The sequence below is a fragment of the Solanum verrucosum genome, unplaced genomic scaffold (genome assembly GCF_900185275.1).
Source record: "Solanum verrucosum unplaced genomic scaffold, falcon-dt-bn FXZP01000268.1, whole genome shotgun sequence".
NCBI classification, from domain to species: Eukaryota; Viridiplantae; Streptophyta; class Magnoliopsida; order Solanales; family Solanaceae; genus Solanum; species Solanum verrucosum.
Genome location: NW_026019957.1, coordinates 3,787,809 through 3,806,194, shown reverse-complemented (window position 1 = coordinate 3,806,194; position 18,386 = coordinate 3,787,809). Strand labels below are relative to the sequence as shown.

Here is an 18,386-nt window from a genome sequence, read left to right as displayed (position 1 = left end):
CAATTTTTTTTATATCATATATTAAAAATACATTTAAAAATATTGCTCAAAATTCAAATAATTTGACTCATGAAACAAGACTTTCAAAAAATTCGATGAACGAACATAGGAAATTTTTTCACGCAAAAAAAATAATTTTTAAGATTATTTTCAAAGAAAAAGATTGTATCCCTTAGTTTTTTATTATTATTTTTATAAATAAAAAACGTACAAGGTCGATTTTTGAAGTGCAAAATTATAATTGAAAAGCATAAATAAAAATGATAAAAATATTTCATTAACGTAAAGAACATGTATGATTGAGTGGTAGAATTGTTTGTCCTATCCGTTGGCTTATTAAAACCGATGAAAGCCAAAACCAACATACAAGATCAATTGTTCCTTGAATTTAATCGATTTTATCCTAATTTTGACCCACCTTTTAGTGGTAAGGAGAAGCGAAACATGACAAGTAATTTAAGGTCAATAGAGTCATAATTTTGGTCAAGCACTAATAAATGTATTTCAAGATGTGCAAGAAAAATTTGTGACACCTTACACATCATGAAAAACATAACACAATTTGTTCTTACCTATCTTGACCTAAATTCCTTTATCAACCAAGTATTCTCAACAATGTCAATAATTTACACAAAATTAAATGACATTTGTCACTTTTGTGCTTAATTAATACTAATTTATTATCACATATATAGACCAAGTGAAATGAATCATTCTGAAGTATCCAAAACTACATCCTTGTATTAAATTTGAACTGACATTTCTTTTGACACATATAATCTTAATTAATATAGTTTCTTTTCTTGACAATGAAAGTCTACAATTATTATGACAATTAATTGGACTTGAAGTAACTAGTTAGTAGTCAGAAACACTCCAAAAATAAAGAATTAGCGATAATAATATAATTATCGTTATATTATATTGATCTGTAATAATAAATATGTATATTTATAATGGCATGCTTTATATAAATATTGTTAAATGATTTAGCGACTAAAGATGCAATGATAAATTGATGATAACTCAATTACGGCTAAATATTTTTACAACAAAATTTAAGAAAAAATTATTATCAATAAATGTCTCTTTTGTTGTAATGGGAGTTCTTTTGAGAAGATAATTTTCACTTGGTTAATATTAATTTGCACCTACAACTCCAATTATTAATTAATTGATATTACTATCCCTATCCAATCCTAGATGAACTCAATAACTCAAAATTCAAACAATGTGATTTTCAGAGACGTATAAGAATTAATTCAAAATAACAATTTTATAATCCAAATATATATATATACCCCAAAATTAAATCAATATATAACATGCCACGTATTACAACTTGTATTACTTAGAAAATAGAATTGTGACAAAGTATATTCGGATATTTGCACACATAGAAAAATAAAATAGGCACGCTATATATTTGTACACTTAAAATAACTCGATTTCTATTGATTTGACAATTAAGTTTTATTTTTTCTTGATTTTAAATGAGAAAGTTTTTGAATGATCTTGATATTTAGAGTTGACAATGATTAGAACAGTGCCAAAGACAATGACATAGCCACATATAGTTTTTATTAAAAAAAATTATATACAAAATAATTATATGAATAATATAGGTTAAAAAATTATTTTTATATATATAGTCGTATATATTAAATCTTAAATATTCTTAACGGAATTTCTGATTTTACTACCTGCCTGAGACAAATTAAGGATTTTTTATACATTTACAAATTAAACAACTCCATAAATTCCAAATTTCTAATGTTTAAACAAAAAAATGAACCCTAATTGTCCTTATTAAGCATTCAAATGAATAGGGGAAAAGTAATTTAAATAATTTTTGGTTTCAATAGAACTTTTGATAAATCTAAACATCAAAGATAAAAATTAAAGTCACAAAAAAAAGCCTAGGAATTTTTATTTTATTTTTATTTTTATTTGTTGTTATTGCTTGTGGAAACTTGATGAGGTGTGATGAAAGATTCTTTCACCAACCCACCTATAGGATGTGTCAAAAGGCAGATAATCTAATCTAGTAGGTATACTTACTTCTCATTCAAAAATATAATTAAAAATTATATAATATACTTAATTATTGCAGCAAAATATGACTTTTTTTAAAGACAAAATTGACCTTTTATGTTATACACAACAACCAATGTTGATTGTGTTCACATCAACTTCTTGACAAATGAAAACAAATGATAAGTGGATATGAATCGTGTGAAGTCTACATTTAAGCTTTAAAAGAAAGATTTCTTTGAATTTTTCTTTTCTCAATAATTGTATTTTTTTTTTCTTGTATAAATTATTTAGACATTTAAAATTATAATTTTCGAAATTTGGACCCCCCCCCCCCCCGCCCCCACGCATTAGCAAGTGAAGGAGCTAATGTGTTGGAGAGTCTCATCAATGTTTGTATCGAATAAATTAAAGATAGACAAAATATGTACTTTTTTTATTAGGTTATATCATACACTTCTTTTATATTAGATAATTGTAATCGTAATATTATTAATACCTCTCCTCTCCCTATTAGTAGACATCCAGCGTTATCACTACTATGTAATGCTCATATTAAGTAATTAATATAATATCTTGTTAACCAAAAATAATAATAATGGAACAAATTGGGTGTTGAGGAACAAAAACAACCTAGAATTAAATAATTTAAGAATAAGTGTTATATCACAAGGTTATTACAAAGTGAAATTAATATATATATATATATATATATATATATATATATATATATATATCGCAGATTCTTCATCTTCCTTCATTGTAAAACGTAAAGTTTGTATTCCATGAAATAGTTCACTAGGTTTTAGTACCATTTACGGTGGTTATCGACAATCGAAAGAGAAGAGGAGAGGAGAGGAGAGAGCATGCCCTCGAGGAAATATTATTCTCTTATTCTACATTCCCTATTTACTTAATTGGCGATGTTTTAAATTCTATTCAGGAAAATATTTTTCAAAAGTAATTTTTATAAAAAAAAATAAAAATTCATACCAAACACGCCCTTTTAAGTTTTGTTCTAAATTATCTATTAGTAGCTATAAGTGTTAAAATCCAATGCGCGTAAATGATCATCTTGGTCATTATTTATCCTTAATAAATATTGAGAGAGAGATTAATGTGATAGACAAGAACAAAGTATTAAATTGAGATCAAGATTAAATAAAGATAACAACAATAACATACTCAGTACAATCCCATAATATAAGATCTTAGGAGGATAAAATGTACTTAGACCTTACATCAAGTTACACTTTATAATACTTTTTTATGAAGCATGAAAAAAAATGACACGTAAATAGACCAGACAGAGTATCCCTATGACGATAGTATTAACACATGTTTGTGGTGTAGTGCTAAGTACTCTTTCATCCTTAACCAAACGTCTGGGGTTCGAGTCCCCTGAGTACGAAACCTCCTTTGTTAGAAAGTGTTTTACCTCAATGTAGGACTTCAATTTCCGGCGCGGATGTGAATATAGTCGAACTTCAATATCGAACACCAGATAGGAAATTAAACCAGGAAAAAAGAAACATGTTTATTCATCCAACATGTACGAAGCCGCCTTTGTTATAAAGCGTTTTACCCCAATGTGGAACTTTGACTTCCGGCGCGAATCTGAATATAATCGAACTTCAATATAGATACCAAACACCATATAGGAAATTAAACCAGGAAAAAAAAACATGTTTAATTCATCCAACATTTCCAAACACAAATCAATACACATATAGTAGTAATAAATACTGCTTTTACAAAATGGAAAAAAAAAAAAAAAACTGCAAAATAAATTTAAATATTTTCATGATCAAATCTCCTTAGGGTCAGCATATTTTTGTAAAGCATCACCAACCATTTTCCCATACCTAAATTCTTCAAATATTTCAACCCCCATATCAACATAAAAATCATATGATTTTTTATTCCAAACTGCCACAATTCCCTCAACTGATGAAAATCCATTATTTGCAGCAATTGATGCAACTGTCCCAAACAACAATCTTCCCATGCCCAATTTCCTATAACTTTCCCTAAAATAAAGACTCTCAAAATAAATCCCAGCCTTATCATAAAAACACGAATAATTCGCGTAAAAAAATGAATATCCAGCAATAAAAACGTCGTTTTTATCATCATCATTGATCGAATTGGACTTGAATTCATCGGCTTCTTTGTCTACGACATTTGCCCTTAGGTCAATTTTTTTTAGGACAGGCTTAAATTTTTCGCCTTTACTATCAATATCTGAAAAAGGCGTTGGCGATACTTCAAGTAGAAGTATTGAAGGACCATAAAATAAAGGACTAGGGTTTGTTTTATTGAATAAAAGGTCACAAAGGGAAGATTCAGTAGCTTTGTAAAGATGAGTGTAATTATGATATTCATGAATTTGGAAAAAAAGTTTGTATATATGATGTATATCATTTTCATTTGCAAGTCTAACTCTAACATAAACTTTTTCAGTAATTGTGAGGGGGTTTTCAATTGTAGCCATGATGATATATAATAATAATAGATGGATGGATTGATGAAGAAAAAAGATTGAAGTGTTTTTGTTTTTGGTTATGATGAGATATGTTTGAATGAATATGGTTATTTATAGTTGAAAACTTTGTGTTGTTTTTGTTTTGTTTATTTGTTATTTTTTGTGTGGTTGTTGGTGGAAAAGTATATTAAATTAAAATTATGAGGCGTATTCAACTATTCATGATGTGCAAGTTAGTGTGTGTTTGGTATGGAGGATGATGTTTTATAATTTTTTATGTTTTGTTAGTTAAAATATTTTGGAAAATGAGTTTCTCGTTGTTTGCAATAAATTTTAAATATATGGAAAATAAATAAATCACACAAATAAAATATAAAGAAATATGAATTTTTTTATTGATAATAGGTGCAGGTATAATTTTGTTCCTTCCTTGATTTTTCTCTCATAAGATTTATTCATGATTCGAGGGCCGTTAGTGGCGTATTTCTCGAACTACGATGATTTAGATTTGACCTCTATATGAATATTTCATGACTTTTGTAGAATATATCGAGATGCCTTTTAAGGGAATTTAGTACCCTTTATATAGGCATGACATGAACTAGGATTTAGGGTTGAGTAGCCTCCAAGAAATCTAATTGAAACTGAATACACCTTCTAAACCCCCCATTCGAATTGAACCCATCTTGTAGAGTCCCGCAAAATTTCAATGTCTACACTCGTAAATGTGGAAAATAATTTCTTTAATAAAAATAGAAAAAATAGGTTTTATAAGTAACATTTCAAGTTCATTGTATGTTTGCTATCTTTTGATCATCCCACCTCTAAACCCCCCATTCCCTATCTCATCATGTCCACGTAATATTTTTCTAGATTACGTAATAATAAACTCACATATTTTTCTATAAAAAAAATGTGAAATATTTTCCTTCGTGCCAGACACACAAGAGATAGTTGAATTTGGTTGAGTTGGTGAAAGGTGAGTAGTGAGTACCATGTCCACGTACTTTGCTGGCTCATCATACTTTCCTATTAAATAAATTTGTTTTGAAAGGGACCATATAATAGTTCTCCTTTTAATTATTTTTTTTTGTGGGGAAATCATAAAGCTATTTTGTATTTTATTTGTTAATTTATTAAATATTAAACAGAAATATTAAAAAATGAGGCAGAGAGTTGATAAACTAGTTGATTGACTTGGCATGTGGTATTTAATAGTATTAAAAATGTTTTAAAGTTGAGATTAGGCAAAATTATTTTCTGTTTTTCTAGTTACTAAATTTATTTAGCACTTTTTGTAAAGACAATCTGTCGGATTTTTTTACAAAGAGTATTATCGGACACTATACTTTTTACAACCATCATCATCAATCACCACTCCAAAAAAAGAAAAAAACACTGATACATAATAGTTTCTTCTTTAAAGTTACAAATATATAAAAATTTGTATATTAAGTGAAAATAGTGCAAAATAAACATCTACTTGGAACCTCAATAATAACAACACCAAAGTGACATACAAGAATTGTAATAACTAGCACAAATTATTTACGAAAAATATTATGTACGCCACTAAATACAATTCGTTAATGAACTCCAATCGTGCAAACTTTATAGAGTATATATAAGTTATCCTTCATCATAGTGTATAAGTTATTCATAGAGTTAACAAGAGACAAGTAGTTGTGTGACCTTGGGTACGAAGTCGCCTTGAGCGTTTTACCCTTTGCGTGAATCTGGATATAATCGAACTCTAACGTGAATATAAAAAAAAAAAATAGTCGTGAGACATTTTCTTCTAATGTGAGAAAATGGTCAAACAATCCAACCTACCACCTACCTACCTATCACTATAATTGACAAATGGTATAAAAAAATCAACCTGCAACCATCAAAGTTTGGTGGAATGGATAACATCTTTGTTTTATTGATTGGTGGAATCAGAATTTAATTAATTTTATAGACTTTAAATTTTAAAATAGCAAAACTAAGGGTTAATAATTAAGTATAATTGAACTTATACAGGACTTTTAGCTTCGCCTCAATTATTATTAATTAACTAGAAATTTTAAGTTTGAAATCCAAAAATATAAATGTACTGATAACAAAATTCCTTATTTTTCAATGACTTTTACATAATACAAGTATAAATTAATTACCTACCTATCACTACAAGTCATCAACTAGAAGGTGACTTGCATGTCTAATATATTAAATAAATATCATATTGATATGGTCCAAGCAATGTTTGATGAGCATGGTATTTTCATTACAAAATCTACTAATAATTCTATAGGAAATCTCATTTTTAATGTCCTAGAAATTTTGATTCTGTCTCGATCCAATATTAAACTTTTATGGCAATAAAAATAATAATATCGTGATTAGTCACTTTTTTTTTTCCTATTTATATGGTACGATTCAAATTTTGAGAGTCAAATTTTTAATTTTTTATTGTAAATAGATTGAATTAACAAAAAGAGAACTTTTAAAAATGACTATATATGTTTAGGTTTAATTAGAGATCTATAACTATAGTTTGCTTAATTATGATTTATAATTACATGTTAAAAGAAGAAAAGAGACAAGCAAAATCGGAAAAGGGAGGAGAGAAGCGAGCGAGAGAAGGGACAAAGAAAAGAGAGGTGAATCATATTTGTATATCTGCTAGATAATTGTGTATATGTATCTAACATATGTATATTTATAACTAAGAAAAAGAATTTTAGATTTTAAAATCATATATAAAATAAAATTGAATAAACCCCTAGATCATACCTAGCTTCGCTCCGTGTACTTGTCTCTACGTTTGGGCAAATATTACGAAACAAACATCTTGCAAGTTGTGATACACACCTCAAACTTTCATTGACTTTTTCTACTCAATTTGGTAAAATAGTCAAACTTAACAACTTACCAACTTTACCAAAATCATCTTATTATTTTAATAATTACAATATTCGACATGCAGGCCAATTAAACTTGGGAAGAAACACGTATGACCTACTATTAAGTAATCACTTACCCTAAACGTTTATATTTTATAAAAACACCCATCATTTATTACTACCAACTTGACAAGCTTGAAAAACCACCACAAAGACACGTATTCAACTTATGTAATAGTATTGTTTCATAGAATTTGTTAATTAAAGTAATGTAAATATAAAAATTGGATGCTTCTCTTTGAGTTGAATTTTTTTTAGTATATCCTACATTGATATATGAAATCGTTAATACGTAGTTTGGAACTTATAATTTATATATGGTTTAATTTATATCACCAAGTAAGTTTATTATAAAATGATAATATAAATTGTTGGGTTCTCCGCAGTTTTGTGGTTAATGAAGTGACATGAAACGGGTAAGTCAAGCTGGTTCAACGGTGCACAGTCTGAAAGAGCTGAATTTGTAGCAAGATCATAAAAGACAAGTGTGAAGAAATTAAGAATGGATAATGTTAATTTCGAATAAACCTGAGGAGACCGAGATGTTTTGAATTGAAGAGTTGAAGTTTGAATTGAAGGAGTCTCACTTGAAGTGGAACTCTAAGTCAAGAAAGTTCGAGTCAATGTGGAATTTGAAGTAAAGAACATCCATTTGAAGAGTTTTGCTTAAATAGAACTATAGAAGCGAAGTCGTGTAGAATATATCTGCACTGACATATCAAAAAGAACAATTAAAAATTTGACATTGCAAGTGTTACCAGAAGATTAAAAGAACACATTAAAAAATCAGGTCTTGGGCTTATGTATTAAAAGATCTTCATTGAGTTGTAATGTTGATGTAATCTTAGTTCAGTGAGTTGTAAATTGAATTAGAAGATTTGTCCTCAAGTTAAGATAACTCGAAAACTCAGGAACACATACCTTAGGAGATTTATGTTGAAGTTTAGGAATTAGAGTTAGTTCTTAAGATTGCAAGAGTTGTAATCTAAATTCATAACTTGAAGTAGGTTTGATGATTTGATTGATTGTTGATGTTTAGGAATCAGAGTTAATTTCTTAGGTTATAGAAAATCTTAAATTGTTGAGGCTTAGTGATTTAGTGAAGTTGAAGTTAAATCTTGTAGCCTGTAGGGGTACAAGTCGTGGTTTTTTTACACCTTTTGACCGGGTGTATTCTACGTAAAACATTATGTTCTTTACTTATTGCTCTTACTGTTTCGTTGGAAAATGTTAGACAAGCAATTTTCCACTTAGGCGGAAAGTTATGTTAAGTAACTAAACTCTAGATCGTGTAGAATATCACAAATTTATGAATATTTTTAATAGTTTTTAAAACGTATGAGTATATATCATATTTCTTTAATAATTTACTTGGACTATTCCTTCTGTTTTTTATTTGTTTATCTGATAACACCAAAACGAACATACTTGGGCCATTGCCCATTAGAGGAAGACTGGTTGTTATATTGGGCCAATATGGACATTAGTCAAGCCCAAGAAACTTCATAAATGGAGTACGAATTGGACCTGATGAACAAAAATCATTTTTAATAGTTGGACGTAGGGGTGTACATGACCGAGTTGGTTCAGGTTTTTCAAATATCAAATTAAATCATTTGTGCAAAAAAATTAAATTTATAAACCAAACCAAACTAATAAAATTCGGATTTTTTCGGGTTTTTCAACCTCGGATTGGTTCGGGTTTTTCAAAAACCAAACCAAACCAAACCAAACCATTGTGTCAAATTTTTTAATTTATAAATCAAACCAAACTAATAAACCTCGAATTTTTTCAAATTTTTGGATTTTTTCGGTAAAGTTTGCATACAAACATATAATTTAACTTGTGCTCCAAATATTTCTTTAGTCCAACCAAAATACAATTATCTAAGGTGTTTCTTTAAAAAGTAACATAAAATATGACTGATGACACAAAAATATTCAATAAAAAATAATAATGAAATCATCATATAAAATAAATATTGCAAAGTCATACTGAAAATGATCATAATTTAAAAGTACTAAATCATGCTAAAATAAGTTTAATAAGTATTAGTTACATTTCTAAATATTTAAGAAAAAATAAAATTAGATTATGTATTTTAATTGTCTAAACTAATGTAAAACTAAAGAACAAATATTCAATATTATTGTCATTCTTAGTGTTGAATTGATTTTCTTTTTGCATTAGTATTAATTTGATTTTGATTTAAGTTTTATTATAATTATCAACATCTATGAACTATAATTTTTATTGGACCATTTCGAATTCTAAGTTATAAACTTGAAATGATATATTAAAATATAAAACTTATGAAATAGTATAAGAAATATGTTAAAATTATATCAAAGTAAATATTTTTATGCATAAAATAAAATTTTAAAATTACATATATAATGTCGGGTTGGTTTGGTCTCGAGTTGTTTTTTTTTAGTTAAAACCAAACCAACCCAAATATAGTCGGGTTTTTTTTTCCAATACCAAATCAAGTCAAACTAAATCACTAGTCTGGTTTTTTTTTCAATTTGATTCGGTTCACGGTTTGGTTCGGTTTTCGATTCGTTTTGTACACCTCTAGTTGGACGATAAAATCGTGTGTTGTTATCATTGCTATTATTTTTTTCACTAATAGGTCTTGGTAACTAATTGTAATTTGACAAATTGCAGTAGCTAGTAATTGTGTTAAAACTAGTTTGTATTAAAATAATTATATTATAATTTTAGGATAATACATCATAAAATAATAATTTTATGTCAAATTTATGAGTTATGACGTTATCTGAGAGTTTTTAACACTTACGAATATAAAATCCTATTTTATTGTTTTTCAAAACAAAACAAAAAAATGAAATACATTTTCTGAACATAGGACCCAAACATATTTTAAAACCTCAATTCATACTTCACTTTATCTGATTTTTCAAAAATATTTGAAAATTACTCTTATTTAGAAGTGGCACTTCGAAAGGACGAACACAGCAACAAATACATGTACAAAAAGTAACATTTATTGTACCATAATTTGATGTCAAGTCATTGTCTTATTGGTGAATAGTATCACTTTTCCTGTATTGAGCCTTTGTTGTTTTCCTTTCTAGGCTGACATATTTACCCCTTTGTGCGTTAACTACTGTTTTCAAATTCTCCTTTTTCAATCTTTGGTTTTCATTTGTCTCTCTCCTCTCACTTCCATGTATCTTTGGAGTATTAATTTTTCTATCTCTCTATTTTGATTTTCTTCTCAGAAAATTTCAATTTGATATATCACTATTTGCTTTTTAAAAAATAAATTTTCAGTTTTGGCTCGACTGGCTTTCAAATTCTCCTACTCTGATTATCCACACCTGCACTAATTTTATTTACTTTCAAATATCTGTATTATAGTTTGTGAACTCAATTAGAAATAAGTTTTTGAGCTTAAAATATTTTTTCCCCGAAATTGAAGCTTGATGTTGGATTAAATATAATAGAGTTACGGAATCTTTCGGAATTTGAAGTTTGCCATTTTGGATATATCAAAAGAAAATTTTATTGAACTGAATTGTGATGGTTTGTTAATGATTTGGAGACCATTTGAGCTTTATAATGTGGCTTCTTTTGTCTGATCTAGACGAAGAAAGTCCGAAGCTTCAAAATTTGACTTTTAAATTGGGTTTCCCCAAATTGTGTATTATTTAAATTATGTATTGTTGAATTTTATTAGAGATCTTTTAGTGAGATTAAATATCAAATTTGAGAATGTTTGGTGAAGTTAGTGTGCTTTTGACTAAAATTTCACCAGCAACTTTGAAATAGAAAATTGAACATTGATGATTTTTGTCGATTTTAAGTGGCAAAGAGAATATCTGATGAAAATCATATGGTGTTTACAGGGCACATATCACGACTATTTTAACAGTTCTTTGGTGTTTGAAATATTGTTGCACAGAACAAAAGGAAAATTATGAGAATAAACAAGATGATACGTACATTTGAAGAAATTGACTAATATGATGATTTAGCAGAAAAATATTTCACCTTCTTTTTCATTTGAAATGGTTGATTGCATAGAATTTTTTACATGTTAATAGATTGAAGTAATATTTCACTTCTTTTTCATTTGAAATGGTTGATTGCATAACATTTTTTACATGTTAATAGCTTTAAGTATGTACTCCGTCTGAAAGTCACTGATTTGTTTGCTCTGATTTTGCTTTCTTGGAGACTTGGGAGTGTTTTTTCATGCTTGAAGAACAAAAAGGTACCTTTTCGAAAGTTGATGGAGAATAGGGCTCCCTCAAATTTCTTCTTAAAAATTATTTTACTTGAGAGGTTTATATCAGTTTATCATATTTAGCACTTTATACCAAGATTATCTTCCCCACACAACTTTTTATTTGGTCAAAACGTCAAAACTAGACAATGAATCAGATACCTTATACAGAACAGGACCTTGACAACAACTCTTATGACCAGCTATTTGTGGACAATATATGCATGCTTGATGTATAAAAAGAAATAGAAAAGTTTGAGTTAAGAATGATAAAGAAGCAGCAAAGCAAAAAAGGAAGCAAAATATTGATTGAATCTTGAAATTTTATTAGTACCACATAAATTGAGAAAGAATAAATAACTTTTATTATTTGAAAATTGCGTAAAAGATATTACAAATCATACAATAATAATTAGCAATTTATAATGTTAAAGACAAAAAAAAAATACCATAGTTAACAATAATTACAAATTTGAACTACTTAAAATTAATATTAAAGTTTGATTAACTCTTTAATTTTGTCTGTGTCACATAAATTGAAACAAAAAATAATACATATTGGGCCCGTGCTAACACGGGCTCCGTGTCTAGTTTATATATAAGGGAAAATTGTATTTAATTGTACCCCATAGCAAACTATTGCTATTTAACCTCTCTCCTGGTGAATCTCGCTCGCCACTCTCATTCTCTCCCTCGCCTCTCTCGTTTTTTATACAAACGCAAGTGTATAAAGTGCGTTTGTGTTTGTATAAAGCGAGAAAAAATTGTATATATACATATATTTTCGTTCCCCTCTCTCCCCTCTCCCAGATCTCGCTCGCCACTCTCCCAGATCTCGCTCTCTCACTTGCCTCTTTCACTTTATACAAAAACCGCAAATTGTATAAAATGTGTTTGTGTTTGTATAAAGCGAGAGAAAATTGTATATATACATATATTTTCGTTCCCCTCTCTCCCCTCTCCTAGATCTCACTCGCCACTCTCCCAGATCTCGCTCTCTCACTTCCCTCTCTCACTTTATACAAAAACACAAATGTATAAAATGCATGAAAATTGTATATATACATATATTTTCGTCCTCCTCTCTCCCCTCTCCCAGATCTCACTCGCCACTCTCCCAGATCTCAATCGTCACTCTCCCAGATCTCGCTCGCTCACTCGCCTCTCTCACTTTATACAATTGATCTTTTTGTATATGTATACCAAAACAGATTATACAACTGCTTTCTTTTGTATATGTATAGCGAAATATACGTATTTATGTTTGCTATGGAGCGCAATTATGCAAAGTTTGCTATAGCATACAAATATGAATTTTGTGTTTGCTATATGTGAAAGTTGCTCTATATATAAACACCAGCTAAATAATTGTTATCTCTAAAAATTTATTTTTTTTTCAAAAAATGTGGAATAAGAAAAGAAAGGCTTGTGGATTTTTTATATTTTTTTTTTTTTGAAAAAAGAGATGGTAAGTAACGAACCACGTGATTCTCCAAACTGGGGCTATTTAATATTTTTTTTGTTTTCACCCTAGTTTAGTATTTCTATTGAATCTCGATTAAATTTAAATTTTGAATTGAAAAATCTCATATTGAGAAAACACAAGTGACGAGAAAGGTGAATTGAAACCCAAAATCCCATATTGAGAGAACAAAGTTGAATTCATACCAAAGCATTCAAACCCAAAACGTTTAATTAAAAATATATAATATTTCGTATTAATCAGACTCTAATATCATAATATCATGAACCTTCATATTAATGAGACTCTAATATCATAAACCAACCACGTGGATCATTACATTCCACTTTCATGAATTAAATTAACCAAAAAAATAAAATAAATAAATCTCCACACTTTCCACATTTTAGTTTTAATTTCCAGAAAAAAAAATTAGTATCATTTCTTGAAGAATTCATAGTCACCAAATTCACTGTTGTTCTTCAAATTTAGGTTTTGTAAATCTGAAATCTAAACACCCAAATGGCTTCTTTATCTTCTTCTTCAGTTTTGTCACCAATTTGTACCTTTTTTTCTCAACCAAAACTGAATCTTTACTGCAACTCTTCTTCCTCTTCTTCCTACAAACCCACTTGTAGTTCTTCCAAATCTTCATTTTTCCAAAATGGGTTATCTTTATTAACAGCTAAATCATTTGGGTCTTCATTGAAATCTAAGAATATGGGCAATACCATCTATGCTAGAGCTGCTACTGAGAAGACTATTTATGACTTCACTGTTAAGGTGTTTATATTTTTTATCTCAATTTTTTAGATATATTTAGAGACTATAAATTTGTTAAAGTTGCAGTTTTTTGGTGGAGCTGGATGTTTTTTTTTTGTTTGGACTCATTTGGTATGAGGGATAAGGAATTACTAATTTCGAGATTAATCTTAGGGTGAGTTTATTTCATGTTTGGTTGGGATGGGATAAAATCGCGGAATAATTTATCCCGGGATTATAGTGTTATTCCACATAGAGGGACCTGTTCCCCTTGCTAGGAGGGATAGCTAATGTCGAGATTAATTTTAGGATGAGTTTATCACATGTTTTGTTGGGATAAAATGGCGGGATAACTTATCCCAGGATTGTAGTGTTATTTTTGTCCGACATTGAGGGTGTCGTTTGCTATGCGGGACAAGGTGAGATATTCCTGGATTAAGTTTGGGATAAAATTTATATTGTGTTTGATTGACGGTATTGATTGAATCTAAGTTGAATCTAGCATCCTATTTAAAGCGATTAATGATTATGTTTACTTGATGTGTGTGAATTTCCATAGTGAAAATAGTTGAAGAAAATAAACCTCAAAGATATCTAGGTAGTGTTATCAAAGGCTCGCTTAAAGTGCGCTTAAGCCGTGAAGCTAGGCTCAAAACGTGTTGAGCGCTTCGCCTCGCTAAATGTGTGCTTTAGTGTCGTCATCAACTTTCTAAGGCATACTTTTCCTTGCTGATGAGCCTCTTCTGAAGAGGCGGCAACACTAAACAAATGTCATTTTATCATAAGAAAGTTTCAATTTTTTTGTTTCATATATTTGTCATTCATGTTTAAAATTATTAGTCTTGGACTAAACATATATATTTATAAGTTTTTCTCCCTTTGCGCCTTTTTTCATTGAAGCTCGTGCTTTACCTGCGCTTTGGGCTTAAAGCCCCAACAGATAGAGCTTTTTTGCTTTTGATAACACTGGTTCTAGGCTGCACATATTCCCTGTTTGAAATTGGTATGAACTGTTGGGATTACCAGAAATAATGTCATACACTGAGATGTTTTTCTCTTTCTGCTGAATGCCTTAATCAAGTGATTGGAGCAAATCCATCCCAGGACATTACTAGCCGGGTTTTGAGTAAGTGTTTTTTCATGAGAAGAAGATATCAGTTTCACACCTTCTATTTGTAGATGACACACTGATATTTTCCAAGCCCGATCGACGGATCGAGATAGATTTGTGCACATTGTATTTTAGGCTGTATATGCAGTGTGCATTAGTGAGAAAGTCAGAGTTAATGCCACCAGACAGGCATACATGAACTCACATTTATGAGGGGATGCAAGGTAGTCGAGATTGTATAAGATTAGTTGGGAGATGGCGAGGGGGACCGATAGCCGGTGGTGATACAGAAATTTGTAAAAAGATTGATGGGGTGGAATAGATAGTATTTTTCTAGACGAGGGAGAGGGAGAACACTTTGAATTATGCAACCTGTCCAGTATCACCATGTATTTATACACTTGTTTTCTATCCCAACAACTATTTGCAAAATGTTTGAAGATATTCAGATTGAAATTCTTTAACCAAGCAAAATGGATATGTTTCCTTGTTTATGTTTATGTTTATGTCTTGATGCAGGATATTGATGGCAAAGATGTTCCACTTAGCACATTTAAGGGAAAGGTTCTTCTAATTGTCAACGTTGCTTCCAGATGGTACTTTCTCCTCCATTTCTGACTGATTGTTTAAGATTCAGATAACTTTACCATAGTTTAGTGATCTGACTGGAGAAACTGGTTTTGGATTCAGTGGCTTGACGACTTCAAATTACACAGAGCTCTCTCGTGTGTATGAGAAGTATAAAAATCAAGGTGAGCTGCATGCTTTAGGATTCAATATGTTGAATCTCTGTAAACGTCTGGAAATTTGGTAACTCTCTTGAAATGACAATGCCTCTCCTGAACATGTATAATTTGTGGTTTCTGCTTATTTTTATTCTACTCATAAGAAAGATAGCCAGTAATACTAACACGTGCACAACAACTACATGAAAATTGAATGGCATAATGATAGCTTTCAAAATCTATTCCTGTTACTAATTGTAGAATAGTTTCCCCCGGTGATAGAATTTGATTACAAAAGGAGTCAATCACCTGAAATTGAACGAATCGACCTATAATGTCATGATGAATCATAGATCCTTTTCCGATTTTATTTTCTAGTAACCGACGAATAGATCAAATATGCTTTTACATTTTTGTAGCCTTTCAACTTCAACTTCCCTTATTTAAGATGCTCTCTTGAGTTGATGGTATATGTCCCTTCGTAAATGCTTGAGGAACAGTGACATTTGATGATTACTAATCCGGCTGTAATCTTTATGGAATAAAAAGCATAGTTTCATTGAGCTATATAGTATCTACAATGTGAGGTATATGAGCCAGTCAAAAGAACTCCTATTAACTGCTATCTCATAGGTCATGCGGCTTTACCAAAGAGACATCGGATGCCTCTCTAGTAACATCCGTAATGAGACATCTTATTAGCAAGTACATGTTATATTTTCATTGCACCACTGGCTTAAAATACGTATTAATTTTGAACAATTTTCTGTCATTGCATAACTATTGAATATGTACTGTTTTAACATGTTCAATTTCAACATTGTAATTTTCACTGATATATAGTTTATCCCATGCATATCCTTCCAACTTAGTTGATCACATTCCTTGCAGGACTTGAGATTCTTGCTTTTCCATGTAATCAGTTTGGGGCTCAAGAGCCAGGATCGAATCCGGAGATTAAACAGTTTGCTTGCACACGGTTTAAAGCTGAATTCCCAATTTTTGACAAGGTTTGCATTTACTTCCCCTGCATATAATTTCTATGGAGTGCCATACTGGTATAATCAAAGGACTAATAAGATATGAAACAGGTCGACGTGAATGGCCCAAACACGGCACCAGTTTACCAGTTCCTAAAATCAAGTGCAGGAGGATTTTTAGGTGATCTGGTTAAGTGGAACTTTGAGAAGTTTCTTGTGGACAAAAATGGTAAAGTTGTTGAGAGGTATCCACCAACGACGTCGCCTTTACAAATCGAGGTACTCACTCTTTTACCTCATTTCTTGTATATATACAATATTTGAAGTCATAGAAGCTCCATAATTGGTTTTAAATCTGCTGTGATGTAATTGATCTCTCACTAAGTCATAGCTTTTTTTGATAACTCGACGGGAAGAATAGGTGAGAATTAGAAGGATAAAGAAGAATTAGAAACGACTTTGATAAAACTTGTAATTTCAAGTAAATAGGAAGAAGGAGAAAAAGAGAGGGGGATAATAATAAGAGAAAGAGGAGTGAAGAGCGAGACGTAGTATTTTAGTATCAAATCAATCAATCAACAACAACAACATACCCAGTGTAGTCCGACAAAGTGGGGTCTTGATAGTATCAAATCAATGCATCGAATAATTTCATGTTTTCAAGTTTTAAATGAAAACGGACCTTGGCCCTAAATCAACCCAAATAAATCCAAATATGATTTCGATGATTGTTTCACTTCAATAGATGTTTTTCCTACAGGCGTCTAGTCTGTCTTAACCCCCCAGTGTATATTAAAACTCTGCCTCCCAAGTCCCAACCTTAACTAGTACTATTATCTCACACGAATTCTCCCTAGTAGCCCGGTAAAATGATCATAACCTTCGACCTGATTTGCATCTAAATACCTCACTATGAGTGCGCTTACAGCTTTGATGGAACGAAAATGCATTACCTCTCTTCTGGTTAATCCCCGATTCACAAAAGGAAAACGAACATGAAAATGCTTTTAGAGTTTGCTATTGACACAACATAGTTCTTGAGTGCACTTCTAAATGTCCAGATAGGAAGAAAGTATTAGGAAAGTTTCATCTGTTTAAGCCTTTCCTTGAGTTGAGGGTCTATCAGAACCAACCTCTCTACCTCTGAGGCAAGAGTAAGGTCTACGTACATTCTACCTTCTCCAGACTCCACTTTTTGTGGTACTACACTTGGTATTTTGGTCATATGTTTAAGCCTCGATGAGGTACCTATGCTGGTGGAAAGTAACAAGTACCTGGTAGAATATTTTAGGTGCATAAGTTAGTTCGAACGTCACCGTTAGTTGAAAACAATTATCATAGGACATACAATAAGAAAAGCTGCATTTCTATTTTTTTTCAATCAACTGCATCTATAGATTATGTTGTTTTCTGCTGTTGCCAAGTAATGTTTTGTTTTAATCTATTGCAGAAAGATATTCAGAAACTTTTGGCAGCTTAAATAATGCTCATGAGAAAAGGCTATTTGTGCAATTCAGCTAAATATATATAGTAGCTTCTCTTTAAACAGTTATTCCCTCTGTTGCTATTTAATTGTCATCGTTTTAGATTTCACGTCACTTAAGAAATTATGTAAGTTTATCATTA

General features: G+C 30.3%; 2 protein-coding genes across 2 annotated transcripts; one reads left to right on the top strand and one right to left on the bottom strand.

The window, feature by feature from the left end:
• Window positions 1-3,833: 3,833 nt before the first annotated feature.
• LOC125814423 (tyramine N-feruloyltransferase 10/30-like) lies at window positions 3,834-4,542 on the bottom strand. The gene has a single exon (XM_049493871.1). The coding sequence runs from the start codon at window positions 4,526-4,528 to the stop codon at window positions 3,842-3,844; it is 687 nt and encodes a 228-aa protein (XP_049349828.1). The 5' UTR covers window positions 4,529-4,542; the 3' UTR covers window positions 3,834-3,841.
• A 9,038-nt stretch (window positions 4,543-13,580) lies between these two features.
• On the top strand, window positions 13,581-18,386 carry LOC125814421 (probable phospholipid hydroperoxide glutathione peroxidase). The gene is made up of 6 exons (XM_049493869.1): window positions 13,581-13,965; window positions 15,575-15,651; window positions 15,746-15,807; window positions 16,672-16,790; window positions 16,872-17,039; window positions 18,211-18,386. The coding sequence occupies exons 1-6, from the start codon at window positions 13,705-13,707 to the stop codon at window positions 18,238-18,240; spliced, it is 717 nt and encodes a 238-aa protein (XP_049349826.1). The 5' UTR covers window positions 13,581-13,704; the 3' UTR covers window positions 18,241-18,386.